Source organism: Pseudophryne corroboree, chromosome 10 (assembly GCF_028390025.1).
Source record: "Pseudophryne corroboree isolate aPseCor3 chromosome 10, aPseCor3.hap2, whole genome shotgun sequence".
Lineage (NCBI taxonomy): Eukaryota > Metazoa > Chordata > Amphibia > Anura > Myobatrachidae > Pseudophryne > Pseudophryne corroboree.
The window spans coordinates 350,533,851-350,552,533 of record NC_086453.1 but is presented as its reverse complement, the minus strand read 5'-3'; the positions used below and the strand labels follow the sequence as shown (position 1 = coordinate 350,552,533).

Here is an 18,683-nt window from a genome sequence, read left to right as displayed (position 1 = left end):
AGGTAGTACGGTCACTGTGTGCAATGAGGGGGGGAATAGGTAGTACAGTCACTGTGTGCAATGGGGGGGGGAATAGGTGGTACAGTCACTGTATGCAATGAGGGGGGGGGGATGGGTAGTACAGTCACTGTGTGCAATGAGGGGGGGGGATGGGTAGTACAGTCACTGTGTGCAATGAGGGGGGGAATAGGTGGTACAGTCACTGTGTGCAATGAGGGGGGGGGGATAGGTAGTACAGTCACTGTGTGCAATGGGGGGGGGAATAGGTAGTACGGTCACTGTGTGCAATGAGGGGGGGGAATAGGTGGTACAGTCACTGTGTGCAATGAGGGGGGGGGAATAGGTAGTACAGTCACTGTGTGCAATGGGGGGGGGAATAGGTGGTACAGTCACTGTATGCAATGAGGGGGGGGGGATGGGTAGTACAGTCACTGTGTGCAATGAGGGGGGGGGATGGGTAGTACAGTCACTGTGTGCAATGAGGGGGGGATAGGTAGTACGGTCACTGTGTGCAATGAGGGGGGGGGAATAGGTAGTACAGTCACTGTGTGCAATCAGGGGGGGGGGATAGGTAGTACAGTCAGTGTGTGCAATGAGGGGGGGGGGAATAGGTAGTACAGTCACTGTGTGCAATGAGGGGGGGATAGGTAGTACAGTCACTGTGTGCAATGAGGGGGGGGGAATAGGTAGTACAGTCACTGTGTGCAATGAGGGGGGGGGAATAGGTAGTACAGTCACTGTGTGCAATGAGGGGGGGAATAGGTAGTACGGTCACTGTGTGCAATGAGGGGGGGGGGAATAGGTAGTACGGTCACTGTGTGCAATGAGGGGGGGGGAATAGGTAGTACAGTCACTGTGTGCAATGAGGGGGGGGGAATAGGTAGTACAGTCACTGTGTGCAATGAGGGGGGGAATAGGTAGTACGGTCACTGTGTGCAATGAGGGGGGGAATAGGTGGTACAGTCACTGTGTGCAATGAGGGGGGGGGAATAGGTAGTACAGTCACTGTGTGCAATGGGGGGGGGAATAGGTGGTACAGTCACTGTATGCAATGAGGGGGGGGGATGGGTAGTACAGTCACTGTGTGCAATGAGGGGGGGGGATGGGTAGTACAGTCACTGTGTGCAATGAGGGGGGGATAGGTAGTACAGTCACTGTGTGCAATGAGGGGGGGGGATGGGTAGTACAGTCAGTGTGTGCAATGAGGGGGGGGGGAATAGGTAGTACAGTCACTGTGTGCAATGAGGGGGGGGGGATAGGTAGTACAGTCACTGTGTGCAATGAGGGGGGGGGAATAGGTAGTACAGTCACTGTGTGCAATGAGGGGGGGATAGGTAGTACAGTCACTGTATGCAATGAGGGGGGGGAATAGGTGGTACAGTCACTGTATGCAATGAGGGGGGGGGATGGGTAGTACAGTCACTGTGTGCAATGAGGGGGGGATAGGTAGTACAGTCACTGTGTGCAATGAGGGGGGGGGATGGGTAGTACAGTCACTGTGTGCAATGAGGGGGGGGGATGGGTAGTACAGTCACTGTGTGCAATGAGGGGGGGATAGGTAGTACAGTCACTGTGTGCAATGAGGGGGGGGGATGGGTAGTACAGTCACTGTGTGCAATGAGGGGGGGGGATGGGTAGTACAGTCACTGTGTGCAATGAGGGGGGGAATAGGTAGTACAGTCACTGTGTGCAATGAGGGGGGGAATAGGTAGTACAGTCACTGTGTGCAATGAGGGGGGGAATAGGTAGTACAGTCACTGTGTGCAATGAGGGGGGGGGATGGGTAGTACAGTCACTGTGTGCAATGAGGGGGGGATGGGTAGTACAGTCACTGTGTGCAATGAGGGGGGGGGATGGGTAGTACAGTCACTGTGTGCAATGAGGGGGGGAATAGGTAGTACAGTCACTGTGTGCAATGAGGGGGGGAATAGGTAGTACAGTCACTGTGTGCAATGAGGGGGGGAATAGGTAGTACAGTCACTGTGTGCAATGAGGGGGGGAATAGGTAGTACAGTCACTGTGTGCAATGAGGGGGGGAATAGGTAGTACAGTCACTGTGTGCAATGAGGGGGGGAATAGGTAGTACAGTCACTGTGTGCAATGGGGGGGGGAATAGGTGGTACAGTCACTGTATGCAATGAGGGGGGGGGATGGGTAGTACAGTCACTGTGTGCAATGAGGGGGGGATAGGTAGTACAGTCACTGTGTGCAATGAGGGGGGGGGATGGGTAGTACAGTCACTGTGTGCAATGAGGGGGGGGGATGGGTAGTACAGTCACTGTGTGCAATGAGGGGGGGGGATGGGTAGTACGGTCACTGTGTGCAATGAGGGGGGGATAGGTAGTACGGTCACTGTGTGCAATGAGGGGGGGGGGGATGGGTAGTACAGTCACTGTGTGCAATCAGGGGGGGGGGATAGGTAGTACAGTCAGTGTGTGCAATGAGGGGGGGGGGAATAGGTATTACAGTCACTGTGTGCAATGAGGGGGGGATAGGTAGTACAGTCACTGTGTGCAATGAGGGGGGGGGAATAGGTAGTACAGTCACTGTGTGCAATGAGGGGGGGGAATAGGTAGTACAGTCACTGTGTGCAATGAGGGGGGGAATAGGTAGTACGGTCACTGTGTGCAATGAGGGGGGGAATAGGTGGTACAGTCACTGTGTGCAATGAGGGGGGGGGAATAGGTAGTACAGTCACTGTGTGCAATGGGGGGGGGGAATAGGTGGTACAGTCACTGTATGCAATGAGGGGGGGGGATGGGTAGTACAGTCACTGTGTGCAATGAGGGGGGGGGATGGGTAGTACAGTCACTGTGTGCAATGAGGGGGGGATAGGTAGTACAGTCACTGTGTGCAATGAGGGGGGGGGATGGGTAGTACAGTCAGTGTGTGCAATGAGGGGGGGGGGAATAGGTAGTACAGTCACTGTGTGCAATGAGGGGGGGGGGATAGGTAGTACAGTCACTGTGTGCAATGAGGGGGGGGGAATAGGTAGTACAGTCACTGTGTGCAATGAGGGGGGGATAGGTAGTACAGTCACTGTATGCAATGAGGGGGGGGAATAGGTGGTACAGTCACTGTATGCAATGAGGGGGGGGGATGGGTAGTACAGTCACTGTGTGCAATGAGGGGGGGATAGGTAGTACAGTCACTGTGTGCAATGAGGGGGGGGGATGGGTAGTACAGTCACTGTGTGCAATGAGGGGGGGGGATGGGTAGTACAGTCACTGTGTGCAATGAGGGGGGGATAGGTAGTACAGTCACTGTGTGCAATGAGGGGGGGGGATGGGTAGTACAGTCACTGTGTGCAATGAGGGGGGGGGATGGGTAGTACAGTCACTGTGTGCAATGAGGGGGGGAATAGGTAGTACAGTCACTGTGTGCAATGAGGGGGGGAATAGGTAGTACAGTCACTGTGTGCAATGAGGGGGGGAATAGGTAGTACAGTCACTGTGTGCAATGAGGGGGGGGGATGGGTAGTACAGTCACTGTGTGCAATGAGGGGGGGATAGGTAGTACAGTCACTGTGTGCAATGAGGGGGGGGGATGGGTAGTACAGTCACTGTGTGCAATGAGGGGGGGAATAGGTAGTACAGTCACTGTGTGCAATGAGGGGGGGAATAGGTAGTACAGTCACTGTGTGCAATGAGGGGGGGAATAGGTAGTACAGTCACTGTGTGCAATGAGGGGGGGAATAGGTAGTACAGTCACTGTGTGCAATGAGGGGGGGAATAGGTAGTACAGTCACTGTGTGCAATGAGGGGGGGAATAGGTAGTACAGTCACTGTGTGCAATGGGGGGGGGAATAGGTGGTACAGTCACTGTATGCAATGAGGGGGGGGGATGGGTAGTACAGTCACTGTGTGCAATGAGGGGGGGATAGGTAGTACAGTCACTGTGTGCAATGAGGGGGGGGGATGGGTAGTACAGTCACTGTGTGCAATGAGGGGGGGGGATGGGTAGTACAGTCACTGTGTGCAATGAGGGGGGGGGATGGGTAGTACGGTCACTGTGTGCAATGAGGGGGGGATAGGTAGTACGGTCACTGTGTGCAATGAGGGGGGGGGGGGATGGGTAGTACAGTCACTGTGTGCAATCAGGGGGGGGGGATAGGTAGTACAGTCAGTGTGTGCAATGAGGGGGGGGGGAATAGGTAGTACAGTCACTGTGTGCAATGAGGGGGGGATAGGTAGTACAGTCACTGTGTGCAATGAGGGGGGGGGAATAGGTAGTACAGTCACTGTGTGCAATGAGGGGGGGGAATAGGTAGTACAGTCACTGTGTGCAATGAGGGGGGGATAGGTAGTACAGTCACTGTATGCAATGAGGGGGGGGAATAGGTGGTACAGTCACTGTATGCAATGAGGGGGGGGGATGGGTAGTACAGTCACTGTGTGCAATGAGGGGGGGGGATGGGTAGTACAGTCACTGTGTGCAATGAGGGGGGGGGATGGGTAGTACAGTCACTGTGTGCAATGAGGGGGGGGGATGGGTAGTACAGTCACTGTGTGCAATGAGGGGGGGGGATGGGTAGTACAGTCACTGTGTGCAATGAGGGGGGGGGATGGGTAGTACAGTCACTGTGTGCAATGAGGGGGGGGGATGGGTAGTACAGTCACTGTGTGCAATGAGGGGGGGATAGGTAGTACAGTCACTGTGTGCAATGAGGGGGGGGGATGGGTAGTACAGTCACTGTGTGCAGTGAGGGGGGGAATATGTAGTACAGTCACTGTGTGCAATGATGGGGGGGGGATAGGTAGTACAGTCACTGTGTGCATTGGGGGGGAGGGTAATAGGTAGTACAGTCACTGTGTGCATTGGGGGGGTGGGTAATATGTAGTACAGTCACTGTGTGCAATGAGGGGGGGGGTAATATGTAGTACAGTCACTGTGTGCAATGAGGGGGGGGGGTACTAGGTAGTACAGTCACTGTGGGCAATGAGGAGTGGGGGGGTGGGTACTAGGTAGTACAGTCACTGTGGGCAATGAGGAGTGGGGGGGTGGGTAATAGGTAGTACAGTCACTGTGTGCTTGCAGCGGGAGAGTTGCAGGTAGAACTGTCTTCACAAATACCAGCAATTTCTATTCTATTCATTTATAATGTCCGCTAATCGGCCTCCTCTTCAGTCTTTGGAGTTCCTCTTGTAATCTCAGTACGATAGGAAGTTGTGGCATTGGACGGGAAGGGGAAAGTGTAAACTATAATGAGCGACTTTCTGGTCTTGGGCCAAAGGCAGACATGAGCCTCTTCTATAAACAGTCGGTGATGTGGTCCGTACAGGTCACATGTATGAAACACGTGATTATACCATTGTGCGGTAGTGCTAGCCTGAGCTCTGTTACAATACTAGGGCTGCACACTGGCAGGATAAAGAGGTCACTCGTCTATTTCATCTCTCTATAATGCTGCTGTTTATCCCCCTTATCCAGAAGTGAAAACGACGATCATCCGTCCAGCCACCGCTAAGCATATAAAGAAGTATCTGCGTCAGGAGGTTTGTCTGATCCATGAAACTGGCGAGGACTATAAGAGCATCACCTTACCCTTCATAGAGTCCCAGAGCTTCAGCATCCAGGTAATCCGCTGTGCGTGGTATAATTGTTGCATTATCCAGGTGTCTGCAGCCAGGTAATCCGTTGTGCGTGGTATAATTGTTGCATTATCCGGGTGTCTGCAGCCAGGTAATCGGCTGTGTGTGTGGTATAGTTGCTGCATTATCCGGGTGTCTGCAGCCAGGTAATCGGCTGTGTGTGTGGTATAGTTGCTGCATTATCCGGGTGTCGACAGCCAGGTAATCCAGTGTGTGTGGTATAGTTGCTGCATTATCCGGGTGTCGGCAGGCAGGAGGTGGCATCAGGTCTTACATGATACTTTATGGAATCATTAACATTCTGAGTATCCAGCAGACATGGTCCATATTGGCCTGATATGTCGGCCCGTCATATCGTCTGTCGGCACATCGCCCGGTGTGCCAAGCTGTAGAGGCTGACATTAAATGTATCATTTCTGTTGTCCTGATTTACACAACAAACGTTCTCTACCGGACAGAGAGGACAATTGGCGACTTCTCTGAGAATCACAAACCTGTTCGTGGCCGGGTTACACCCCCTGCGTCCAGCGCATGTTTAGGGGTAACTTCTACAGGTGCAAGTAACCATTCCATCCTCCACGTACTCAGCAGGACTAAAACATCCGTATTATTACAACTAAACACATTTGCATAAAAACAAAAAATATAATTTATTTTTCTCTGACGTCCTAAGTGGATGCTGGGGACTCCGTAAGGACCATGGGGATAGCGGCTCCGCAGGAGACAGGGCACAAAAGTAAAAGCTTTAGGATCAGGTGGTGTGCACTGGCTCCTCCCCCCATGACCCTCCTCCAAGCCTCAGTTAGGTTTTTGTGCCCGGCCGAGAAGGGTGCAATCTAGGTGGCTCTCCTAAAGAGCTGCTTAGAGTAAAAGTTTTGTTAGGTTTTTTATTTTCAGTGAGTCCTGCTGGCAGCAGGCTCACTGCAACGAGGGACTTAGGGGAGAAGAAGTGAACTCACCTGCGTGCAGGATGGATTGGCTTCTTAGGCTACTGGACACTAGCTCCAGAGGGACGATCACAGGTACAGCCTGGATGGGTCACCGGAGCCGCGCCGCCGACCCCCTTGCAGATGCTGAAGAGAGAAGAGGTCCAGAAATCGGCGGCTGAAGACTTCCCAGTCTTCTTAAGGTAGCGCACAGCACGGCAGCTGTGCGCCATTGCTCTCAGCACACTTCACACCAACGGTCACTGAGGGTGCAGGGCGCTGGGGGGGGGCGCCCTGGGCAGCAATGAAAGTACCTATGCTGGCTAAAAATACATCACATATAGCCTCTGGGGCTATATGGATGTATTTAACCCCTGCCAGGTTGTCAGAAAAACGGGAGAAGAAGCCCGCCGAAAAGGGGGCGGGGCCTATTCTCCTCAGCACACAGCGCCATTTTCCTACACAGCTCCGCTGCTAGGAAGGCTCCCAGGCTCTCCCCTGCACTGCACTACAGAAACAGGGTTAAAACAGAGAGGGGGGGGCATTTTGTGTGGCGATATTATAATATATTAAGATGCTATAAGGGAAAACACTTGCATAAGGTTGTCCCTGTATAATTATAGCGTTTTGGTGTGTGCTGGCAAACTCTCCCTCTGTCTCCCCAAAGGGCTAGTGGGGTCCTGTCCTCTATCAGAGCATTCCCTGTGTGTGTGCTGTGTGTCGGTACGTGTGTGTCGACATGTATGAGGACGATGTTGGTGAGGAGGCGGAGCAATTGCCTGTAATGGTGATGTCACTCTCTAGGGAGTCGACACCGGAATGGATGGCTTATTTAGGGAATTACGTGATAATGTCAACACGCTGCAAGGTCGGTTGACGACATGAGACGGCCGGCAAACCAATTAGTACCTGTCCAGGCGTCTCAAACACCGTCAGGGGCTTTAAAACGCCCATTACCTCAGTCGGTCGACACAGACACGGACACTGACTCCAGTGTCGACGGTGAAGAAACAAACGTATTTTCCATTAGGGCCACACGTTACATGTTAAGGGCAATGAAGGAGGTGTTACATATTTCTGATACTACAAGTACCACAAAAAAGGGTATTATGTGGGGTGTGAAAAAACTACCTGTAGTTTTTCCTGAATCAGATAAATTAAATGAAGTGTGTGATGATGCGTGGGTTTCCCCCGATAGAAAATTATTGGCGTTATACCCTTTCCCGCCAGCAGTTAGGGCGCGTTGGGAAACACCCCCTAGGGTGGATAAGGCGCTCACACGCTTATCAAAACAAGTGGCGTTACCGTCTCCAGATACGGCCGCCCTCAAGGAGCCAGCTGATAGGAGGCTGGAAAATATCCTAAAAAGTATATACACACATACTGGTGTTATACTGCGACCAGCGATCGCCTCAGCCTGGATGTGCAGCGCTGGGGTGGCTTGGTCGGATTCCCTGACTGAAAATATTGATACCCTTGACAGGGACAGTATTTTATTGACTATAGAGCATTTAAAAGATGCATTTCTATATATGCGAGATGCACAGAGGGATATTTGCACTCTGGCATCAAGAGTAAGTGCGATGTCCATGTCTGCCAGAAGATGTTTATGGACACGACAGTGGTCAGGTGATGCAGATTCCAAACGGCACATGGAAGTATTGCCGTATAAAGGGGAGGAGTTATTTGGGGTCGGTCCATCGGACCTGGTGGCCACGGCAACAGCTGGAAAATCCACCTTTTTTACCCCAAGTCACATCTCAGCAGAAAAAGACACCGTCTTTTCAGCCTCAGTCCTTTCGTCCTCATAAGGGCAAACGGGCAAAAGGCCAGTCATATCTGCCCAGGGGTAGAGGAAAGGGAAGAAGACTGCAGCAGGCAGCTCCTTCCCAGGAACAGAAGCCCTCCACCGCTTCTGCCAAGTCCTCAGCATGACGCTGGGGCCGTACAAGCGGACTCAGGTGCGGTGGGGGGTCGTCTCAAGAGTTTCAGCGCGCAGTGGGCTCACTCGCAAGTGGACCCCTGGATCCTACAAGTAGTATCCCAGGGGTACAGATTGGAATTCGAGACGTCTCCCCCTCGCAGGTTCCTGAAGTCTGCGTTACCAACGTCTCCCTCCGACAGGGAGGCAGTATTGGAAACAATTCACAAGCTGTATTCCCAGCAGGTGATAATCAAAGTACCCCTCCTACAACAAGGAAAGGGGTATTATTCCACACTATTTGTGGTACTGAAGCCAGACGGCTCGGTGAGACCTATTCTAAATCTGAAATCTTTGAACACTTACATACAAAGGTTCAAATCAAGATGGAGTCACTCAGAGCAGTGATAGCGAACCAGGAAGAAGGGGACTATATGGTGTCCCTGGACATCAGGGATGCTTACCTCCATGTCCCAATTTGCCCTTCTCACCAAGGGTACCTCAGGTTCGTGGTACAGAACTGTCACTATCAGTTTCAGACGCTGCCGTTTGGATTGTCCACGGCACCCCGGGTCTTTACCAAGGTAATGGCCGAAATGATGATTCTTCTTCAAAGAAAAGGCGTCTTAATTATCCCTTACTTGGACGATCTCCTGATAAGGGCAAGGTCCAGAGAACAGTTGGAGGTCGGAGTAGCACTATCTCAAGTAGTTCTACGACAGCACGGGTGGATTCTAAATATTCCAAAATCGCAGCTGATTCCGACGACACGTCTGCTGTTCCTAGGGATGATTCTGGACACAGTCCAGAAAAAGGTGTTTCTCCCGGAGGAGAAAGCCAGGGAGTTATCCGAGCTAGTTAGGAACCTCCTAGAACCAGGCCAAGTGTCAGTGCATCAATGCACAAGGGTCCTGGGAAAAATGGTGGCTTCTTACGAAGCGATTCCATTCGGCAGATTTCACGCAAGAATTTTTCAGTGGGATCTGCTGGACGAATGGTCCGGATCGCATCTTCAGATGCATCAGCGGATAATCCTGTCTCCAAGGAGAAGGGTGTCTCTTCTGTGGTGGCTGCAGAGTGCTCATCTACTAGAGGGCAGCAGATTCGGCATTCAGGACTGGGTCCTGGTGACCACGGATGCCAGCCTGAGAGGCTGGGGAGCAGTCACACAGGGAAGAAATTTCCAAGGAGTGTGGTCAAGTCTGGAGACTTCTCTCCACATAAATATACTGGAGCTAAGGGCAATTTACAATGCTCTGAGCCTAGGAAGACCTCTGCTTCAAAGTCAACCGGTGCTGATCCAGTCGGACAACATCACGGCAGTCGCCCACGTAAACAGACAGGGCGGCACAAGAAGCAGGAGGGCAATGGCAGCAAGGATTCTTCGCTGGGCGAAAAATCATGTGATAACACTGTCAGCGGTGTTCATTCCGGGAGTGGACAACTGGGAAGCAGACTTCCTCAGCAGGCACGACCTCCACCCGGGAGAGTGGGGACTTCATCTGGAAGTCTTCCACATGATTGTGAACCGTTGGGAAAGACCAAAGGTGGACATGATGGCGTCCCGTCTGAACAAAAAACTGGACAGGTATTGCGCCAGGTCAAGAGACCCTCAGGCAATAGCAGGGACGCTCTGGTAACACCGTGGGTGTACCAGTCGGTGTATGTGTTCCCTCCTCTGCCTCTCATACCCAAGGTACTGAGAACTATAAGACGGAGAGGAGTAAGAACTATACTCGTGGCTCCGGATTGGCCAAGAAGGACTTGGTACCCGGAACTTCAAGAGATACTAAGAAGGGACTTGATTCAGCAAGGATCATGTCTGTTCCAAGTCTTACCGCGTCTGCGTTTGACGGCATGGCGGTTGAACGCCGGATCCTAAGGGAAAAAGGCATTCCGGAAGAGGTCATCCCTACCCTGGTCAGAGCCAGGAAGGAGGTGACCGCACAACATTATCACCACATTTGGCGAAAATATGTTGCATGGTGTGAGGCCAGGAAGGCCCCCACGGAGGAATTTCAACTCGGTCGATTCCTGCATTTCCTGCAAACAGGAGTGTCTATGGGCCTCAAATTGGGGTCCATTAAGGTTCAAATTTCGGCCCTGTCGATTTTCTACCAGAAAGAATTGGCTTCAGTTCCTGAAGTCCAGAAGTTTGTCAAGGGAGTACTGCATATACAGTACTGGGATTCCTCAAATCACATTGGTTTAAACCGCTCAAATCTGTGGATTTGAAATATCTCACATGGAAAGTGACCATGCTGTTGGCCCTGGCCTCGGCCAGGCGAGTGTCAGAATTGGCGGCTTTGTCTCACAAAAGCCCATATCTGATTGTCCATTCGGACAGGGCAGAGCTGCGGACTCGTCCCCAGTTTCTCCCTAAGGTGGTGTCAGCGTTTCACCTGAACCAGCTTATTGTGGTACCTGCGGCTACTAGGGACTTGGAGGACTCCAAGTTGCTAGATGTTGTCAGGGCCCTGAAAATATATGTTTCCAGGACGGCTGTTTCCAGGACGGCTGGAGTCAGGAAAACTGACTTGCTGTTATCCTGTATGCACCCAACAAACTGGGTGCTCTTGCTTCTAAGCAGACTATTGCTCGTTGGATTTGTAGTACAATTCAGCTTGCACATTCTGTGGCAGGCCTGCCACAGCCAAAATATGTAAATGCCCATTCCACAAGGAAGGTGGGCTCATCTTGGGCGGCTGCCCGAGGGGTCTCGGCTTTACAACTTTGCCGAGCTGCTACTTGGTCAGGGGCAAACACGTTTGCAAAATTCTACAAATTTGATACCCTGGCTGAGGAGGACCTGGAGTTCTCTCATTCGGTGCTGCAGAGTCATCCGCACTCTCCCGCCCGTTTGGGAGCTTTGGTATAATCCCCATGGTCCTTACGGAGTCCCCAGCATCCACTTAGGACGTCAGAGAAAATAAGAATTTACTTACCGATAATTCTATTTCTCGTAGTCCGTAGTGGATGCTGGGCGCCCATCCCAAGTGCGGATTGTCTGCAATACTTGTACATAGTTATTGTTACAAAAATCGGGTTATTATTGTTGTGAGCCATCTTTTCAGAGGCTCCGCTGTTATCATGCTGTTAACTGGGTTCAGATCACAGGTTGTACAGTGTGATTGGTGTGGCTGGTATGAGTCTTACCCGGGATTCAAAATCCTTCCTTATTGTGTACGCTCGTCCGGGCACAGTATCCTAACTGAGGCTTGGAGGAGGGTCATGGGGGGAGGAGCCAGTGCACACCACCTGATCCTAAAGCTTTTACTTTTGTGCCCTGTCTCCTGCGGAGCCGCTATCCCCATGGTACTTACGGAGTCCCCAGCATCCACTACGGACTACGAGAAATAGAATTATCGGTAAGTAAATTCTTATTTTCGCTAACGTCCTAAGTGGATGCTGGGGACTCCGTAAGGACCATGGGGATTAGCGGCTCCGCAGGAGACTGGGCACAACTATAAAGAAAGCTTTTAGACTACTGGTGTGCACTGGCTCCTCCCACTAAGACCCTCCTCCAGACTTCAGTTAGATTCTTGTGCCCGGCGAGCTGGATGCACACTAGGGGCTCTCCTGAGCACCTAGAAAGAAAGTATATTTAGGTTTTTTATTTTACAGTGAGATCTGCTGGCAACAGACTCACTGCAGCGAGGGACTAAGGGGAGAAGAAGCGAACCTACCTAACAGGTGGTAGTTTGGGCTTCTTAGGCTACTGGACACCATTAGCTCCAGAGGGATCGACCGCAGGACCCGACCTTGGTGTTCGTTCCCGGAGCCGCGCCGCCGTCCCCCTTACAGAGCCAGAAGCAACGAAGAGGTCCGGAAAATCGGCGGCAGAAGACTTCGGTCTTCACCAAGGTAGCGCACAGCACTGCAGCTGTGCGCCATTGATCCTCATGTACACCTCACACTTCGGTCACTGATGGGTGCAGGGCGCTGGGGGGGGGGGCGCCCTGAGGGCAATATATGACACCTTGGCTGGCAAATATACATCATATATAGTCCTAGAGGCTATATAGATGTAAAATTACCTCTGCCAGTATTCCAGAAAAAGCGGGAGAAAGTCCGCCAAAAAGGGGGCGGGGCTTCTCCCTCAGCACACTGGCGCCATTTTTCCCTCACAGCTCCGCTGGAAGGAAGCTCCCTGGCTCTCCCCTGCAGTCTGAATGCTACAGAAGGGTAAAAAAGAGAGGGGGGCACTAAATTTAGGCGCAGTATAGATAATATATATATATCAGATATATAAAAAAGCAGCTATAAGGGAAAACACTCATTGATAGTGGGATCCCAGTGTTATATAGCGCTCTGGTGTGTGCTGGCATACTCTCTCTCTGTCTCCCCAAAGGGCTTTGTGGCGTCCTGTCCTCTGTCAGAGCATTCCCTGTGTGTTTGCGGGTGTCGACATGTTTGATGAGGAGGCTTATGTGGAGGCGGAGCAGATGCCTGTAATGGGATGTCACCCCCTGCGGAGTCGACACCTGAGTGGATGGTGCTGTGGAAGGAATTACGTGATAATGTCGACTCCTTACATAAAAGGTTTGACGACATACTAAAATGTGGGACAGCCGGCTTCTCAGCCTGTGTCTGCCCAGGCGTCTCAAAAGCCATCAGGGGCTCTAAAACGCCCGCTACCTCAGATGGTTGACACAGATGTCGACACGGATACTGACTCCAGTGTCGACGACGAGGAGACTAATGTAACTTCCAGTAGGGCCACACGTTACATGATTGAGGCAATGAAAAATGTGTTGCACATTTCTGATGTTACCCCCGGTACCACAAAAAAGGGTATAATGTTTGGAGAGAGAAAACTACCAGTAGCTTTTCCTCCATCTGAGTTAAATGAAGTGTGTGAAGAAGCGTGGGCTTCTCTGATAAAAAGCTGGTAATTTCTAAGAGGTTACTAATGGCGTACCCTTTCCCGCCAGAGGATAGGTCACGGTGGGAAACATCCCCTAGGGTGGATAAAGCGCTCACACGCTTGTCAAAGAAGGTGGCACTACCGTCTCCGGATACGGCCGCCCTGAAGGAATCTGCTGATAGAAAGCAGGAGGCTATCCTGAAATCTATATATACACACACAGGTGTTATATTGAGACCGGCTATAGCTTCAGCCTGGATGTGCAGTGCTGCTGCTGCATGGTCAGATTCCCTGTCAGAAAATATAGATACCCTAGACAGGGACACTATTTTGCTAAACGTAGAGCATATAAAAGACGCACTTTTATACATGAGGGATGCACAGAGGGATATTTGCCGGCTGGCATCCAAAATTAGTGCAATGTCCATTTCTGCCAGGAGAGGGTTATGGACTCGGCAGTGGACAGGTGATGCAGATTCCAAACGACACATGGAAGTTCTGCCTTATAAGGGTGAGGAATTGTTCGGGGATGGTCTCTCGGACCTCGTTTCCACAGCATCAGCTGGGAAGTCTACATTTTTACCCCATGTTCCCTCACAACCAAAGAAAGCACCGTATTATCAGGTACAGTCCTTTCGGCCCAATAGGGGCAAGCGGGTTAAAGACGCGTCCTTTCTGCCCAGAGGCAGAGGTAGGGGAAAGAAGCTGCAGCATACAGCCAGTTCCCAGGAGCAAAAGTCCTCCCCCGCTTCCTCTAAGTCCACAGCATGACGCTGGGGCTTCACAGGCGGAGCCAGGTACAGTGGGGGCCCGTCTCAAAAATTTCAGCAATCAGTGGGCTCGCTCACGGGTGGATCCCTGGATCCTTCAAGTAGTATCTCAGGGGTACAAGCTGGAATTCTAGACGTCTCCCCCCCGCCGTTTCCTCAAATCTGCCTTGCCAACCACTCCCTCAGGCAGGAAGGCAGTGTTACAGGCAATTCAAAAGCTGTATTCACAACAAGTGATAGTAAAGGTGCCCCTACTTCAACAAGGAAGGGGTTACTATTCCACAATGTTTGTGGTACCGAAACCGGACGGTTCGGTGAGACCCATTTTAAATTTGAAATCCTTGAACACATATATAAAAAAATTCAAGTTCAAGATGGAATCGCTCAGGGCGGTTATTGCAAGCCTGGACGAGGGGGATTACATGGTATCGCTGGACATCAAGGATGCCTACCTACATGTCCCCATTTACCATCCTCACCAGGTGTACCTCAGGTTTGTGGTACAAGATTGTCATTACCAATTCCAGACGTTGCCGTTCGGTCTCTCCACGGCTCCGAGGGTCTTTACCAAGGTAATGGCGGAAATGATGATACTCCTTCGAAAGAAGGGAGTTTTGATTATCCCGTACTTGGACGATCTCCTGATAAAGGCGAGGTCCAGAGAGCAGTTGTTGGTAGGGGTAGCACTATCTCGGGAAGTGCTACAACAGCACGGCTGGATTCTAAACATTCCAAAGTCACAGCTGGTCCCTACGACACAACTGCTGTTCCTAGGGATGGTTCTGGACACAGAACAGAGAAAAGTGTTTCTCCCGGAGGAAAAGGCCAAGGAGCTGTCATCTCTAGTCAGAGGCCTCCTAAAACCAAAACAGGTGTCGGTGCATCACTGCACGCGGATCCTGGGAAAAATGGTAGCTTCCTACGAAGCGATTCCATTCGGCAGGTTTCATGCAAGAACCTTTCAGTGGGACCTGTTGGACAAGTGGTCCGGATCGCATCTTCAGATGCATCGTCTGATAACCCTGTCTCAGAGGACAAGGGTGTCTCTGCTGTGGTGGCTGCAGAGTGCTCATCTTCTAGAGGGCCGCAGATTCGGCATACAGGACTGGGTCCTGGTGACCACGGATGCCAGCCTTCGAGGCTGGGGAGCAGTCACACAGGGAAGAAACTTCCAAGGACTATGGTTAAGTCAGGAGACTTCCCTGCACATAAATATTCTGGAACTAAGGGCCATTTACAATGCCCTAAGTCAGGCAAAACCCCTGCTTCAAAACCAGCCGGTACTGATCCAGTCAGACAACATCACGGCGGTCGCCCATGTAAATCGACAGGGCGGCACGAGAAGCAGGACGGCGATGGCAGAAGCAACAAGGATTCTCCGATGGGCGGAAAATCACGTGTTAGCACTGTCAGCAGTGTTCATTCCGGGAGTGGACAACTGGGAAGCAGACTTCCTCAGCAGGCACGACCTCCACCCGGGAGAGTGGGGACTTCATCCAGAAGTCTTTCAAATGATTGTAAACCAGTGGGAAAAGCCACAGGTGGACATGATGGCGTCCCGCCTAAACAAAAAGCTAGAAAAATATTGCGCCAGGTCGAGAGACCCGCTGGCGATAGCTGTGGACGCTCTGGTAACACCGTGGGTGTACCAATCGGTTTATGTGTTCCCTCCTCTTCCTCTCATACCAAAGGTACTGAGGATAATAAGGAGAAGAGGAGTAAGAACCATACTCATTGTTCCGGATTGGCCAAGAAGAGCGTGGTATCCGGAACTTCAAGAAATGATGTCAGAGGACCCATGGCCTCTACCGCTCAGACAAGACCTGCTGCAGCAGGGGCCCTGTCTGTTCCAAGACTTACCGCGGCTGCGTTTGACGGCATGGCGGTTGAACACCGGATCCTGAAGGAAAAGGGCATTCTGGAGGAAGTCATTCCTACGCTGATTAAAGCTAGGAAAGAAGTAACCGCAAACCATTATCACCGCATATGGCGAAAATATGTTGCGTGGTGTGAGGCCAGGAAGGCCCCAACGGAAGAATTTCAGCTGGGCCGGTTCCTGCACTTCCTACAGTCAGGGGTGACTATGGGCCTAAAATTGGGTTCCATTAAGGTCCAGATTTCGGCTCTATCGATTTTCTTCCAGAGAGAATTGGCTTCACTACCTGAAGTTCAGACTTTTGTTAAGGGAGTGCTGTATATTCAGCCCCCTTTTGTGCCTCCAGTGGCACCTTGGGATCTCAACGTGGTGTTGGATTTCCTAAAGTCACATTGGTTTGAGCCACTGAAAACCGTGGATTTGAAATATCTCACGTGGAAAGTGGTCATGTCGTTGGCCTTGGCTTCGGCCAGGCGTGTTTCAGAATTGGCGGCTTTGTCATGTAAAAGCCCTTATCTGATTTTCCATATGGATAGGACAAAATTGAGGACTCGTCCCCAGTTTCTCCCCAAAGTGGTATCAGCTTTTCATCTGAACCAACCTATCGTGGTGCCTGCGGCTACAAATGACTTGGAGGCTTCCAAGTTGTTGGATGTAGTCAGGGCTCTAAAAATTTATGTTTCCAGGACAGCTGGAGTCAGAAAGACTGACTCGCTCTTTATCCTGTATGCGCCCAACAAGTTGGGTGCACCTGCTTCAAAGCAGACTATTGCTCGCTGGATCTGTAGTACGATTCAGCTTGCACATTCTGCGGCTGGACTGCCGCATCCTAAATCCGTAAAAGCCCATTCCACGAGGAAGGTGGGCTCTTCTTGGGCGGCTGCCCGAGGGGTCTCGGCTCTTCAACTTTGCCGAGCAGCTACTTGGTCGGGGTCAAACACGTTTGCTAAATTCTACAAATTTGACACCCTGGCTGAGGAGGACCTTGAGTTCTCTCATTCGGTGCTGCAGAGTCATCCGCACTCTCCCGCCCGTTTGGGAGCTTTGGTATAATCCCCATGGTCCTTACGGAGTCCCCAGCATCCACTTAGGACGTTAGAGAAAATAAGAATTTACTCACCGGTAATTCTATTTCTCATAGTCCGTAGTGGATACTGGGCGCCCATCCCGAGTGCGGATTGTCTGCAGTACTTGTATATAGTTATTGCTTAACTTAAGGGTTATTGTTGAGCCATCTGTTACTGAGGCTCAGTTGTTATCATACTGTTAACTGGGTATTGTATCACGAGTTATACGGTGTGATTGGTGTGGCTGGTATGAGTCTTACCCGGGATTCAAAATCCTTCCTATTTGTGTCAGCTCTTCCGGGCACAGTATCCTAACTGAAGTCTGGAGGAGGGTCTTAGTGGGAGGAGCCAGTGCACACCAGTAGTCTAAAAGCTTTCTTTATAGTTGTGCCCAGTCTCCTGCGGAGCCGCTAATCCCCATGGTCCTTACGGAGTCCCCAGCATCCATTACGGACTATGAGAAATTACCGGTGAGTAAATTCTTATTTAATTCAATGCATAAAGCTGTAAGAGGCTCCTCTATAATATGCTTGCGTACATTATGGGGTATGTGGAGCAAAGATGAATATATTACCGCAGAGTTTCCCGAACTTTGTCTTTAAGGCACTCTAACAGTCCAGGTTTTTAAGCATGGATATCCTTAAAACCTGGAATGTTAGGGTGCATTGAGGACTGAGTATAGGGAAACCCTGGTTTATATGCCCTGGCATACACTGGGAGTACGTGGTGAGATTTGCTCTTGTAATCCGGTACCTTGCCGATAAAGGCTTGGAGATCCTGGTGTAGGGCACCCATTGCAGCACAAGAAGTGTTCGGTTTGCTACAGAGCAATGCCAGCTGTGGACTAGACCATACCTCCATCAGGTTATGGCTTTGTGCTTCTTCTTAGCAGTCTTGGTGGTTTTATCTGTTATAGTTAGAATTGACCCTACAACAAGGCAGCTTATTACATCTATGATATGACCTGTCCCTAATTAACTGGTTTTCCCAGTTTGTTCCCATTTATCAGTTGAAGACCGTCTAAGCATTTGGCAATGTGTTGTGAATTCCTTTGGGCTGTGTACAGTTAGTGCGTGACCTGAAGCCCCGCAGCCTGGCATACATGAGTTATAGTACCCAGCTGGCTGGTGCCGAGGGATCACTGTACAGTCGGTATCCGTTCACATGGTCGACAGTCATTAGGTCGACCACTATTGGTCGACATTGACATGGTCGACATGGACACATGGTCGACACGTGAAAATGTTCGACACATGAAAGGTCGACACGTGGAAAGGTCGACATGAGGTTTTTTACTTTTTTTTCTTTTGGGGGACTTTTCCATACTTTACGATCCACATGGACTACGATTGGAACGGTAATCTGTGCCAAGCGGTAGCGGAGCGAAGGCACCATGCCCGAAGCATGGCAAGCGAAGCGGTGCACTAATTGGGGTTCCCAGTCACTTTACGCAAAAAACGACACCAAAAAAAGTTAAAAAAACTCATGTCGACCTTTTCATGTGTCGACCTTTCATGTGTCGACCATGTGTCCATGTCGACCATGTCAATGTCGACCAATAGTGGTCGACCTACTGACTGTCGACCATAACATGGTCGACCATTCATACCGGAACCGTACAGTCAGCCCACCCACAGCGCTGGCCACACTGGATGAGGTCTTGTT

At 51.1% G+C, this 18,683-nt stretch overlaps 1 protein-coding gene across 1 annotated transcript in view; it reads left to right on the top strand.

Moving 5' to 3' along the window:
* The window catches only part of DCPS (decapping enzyme, scavenger), a 66,650-nt gene that overhangs the window by 5,350 nt on the left and 42,617 nt on the right, over positions 1-18,683 (top strand). The window contains exon 3 of the mRNA XM_063943681.1: positions 5,431-5,576. Coding sequence (XP_063799751.1) covers positions 5,431-5,576 — 146 coding nt within the window. The remainder of the gene's footprint in view (positions 1-5,430; positions 5,577-18,683) is intronic.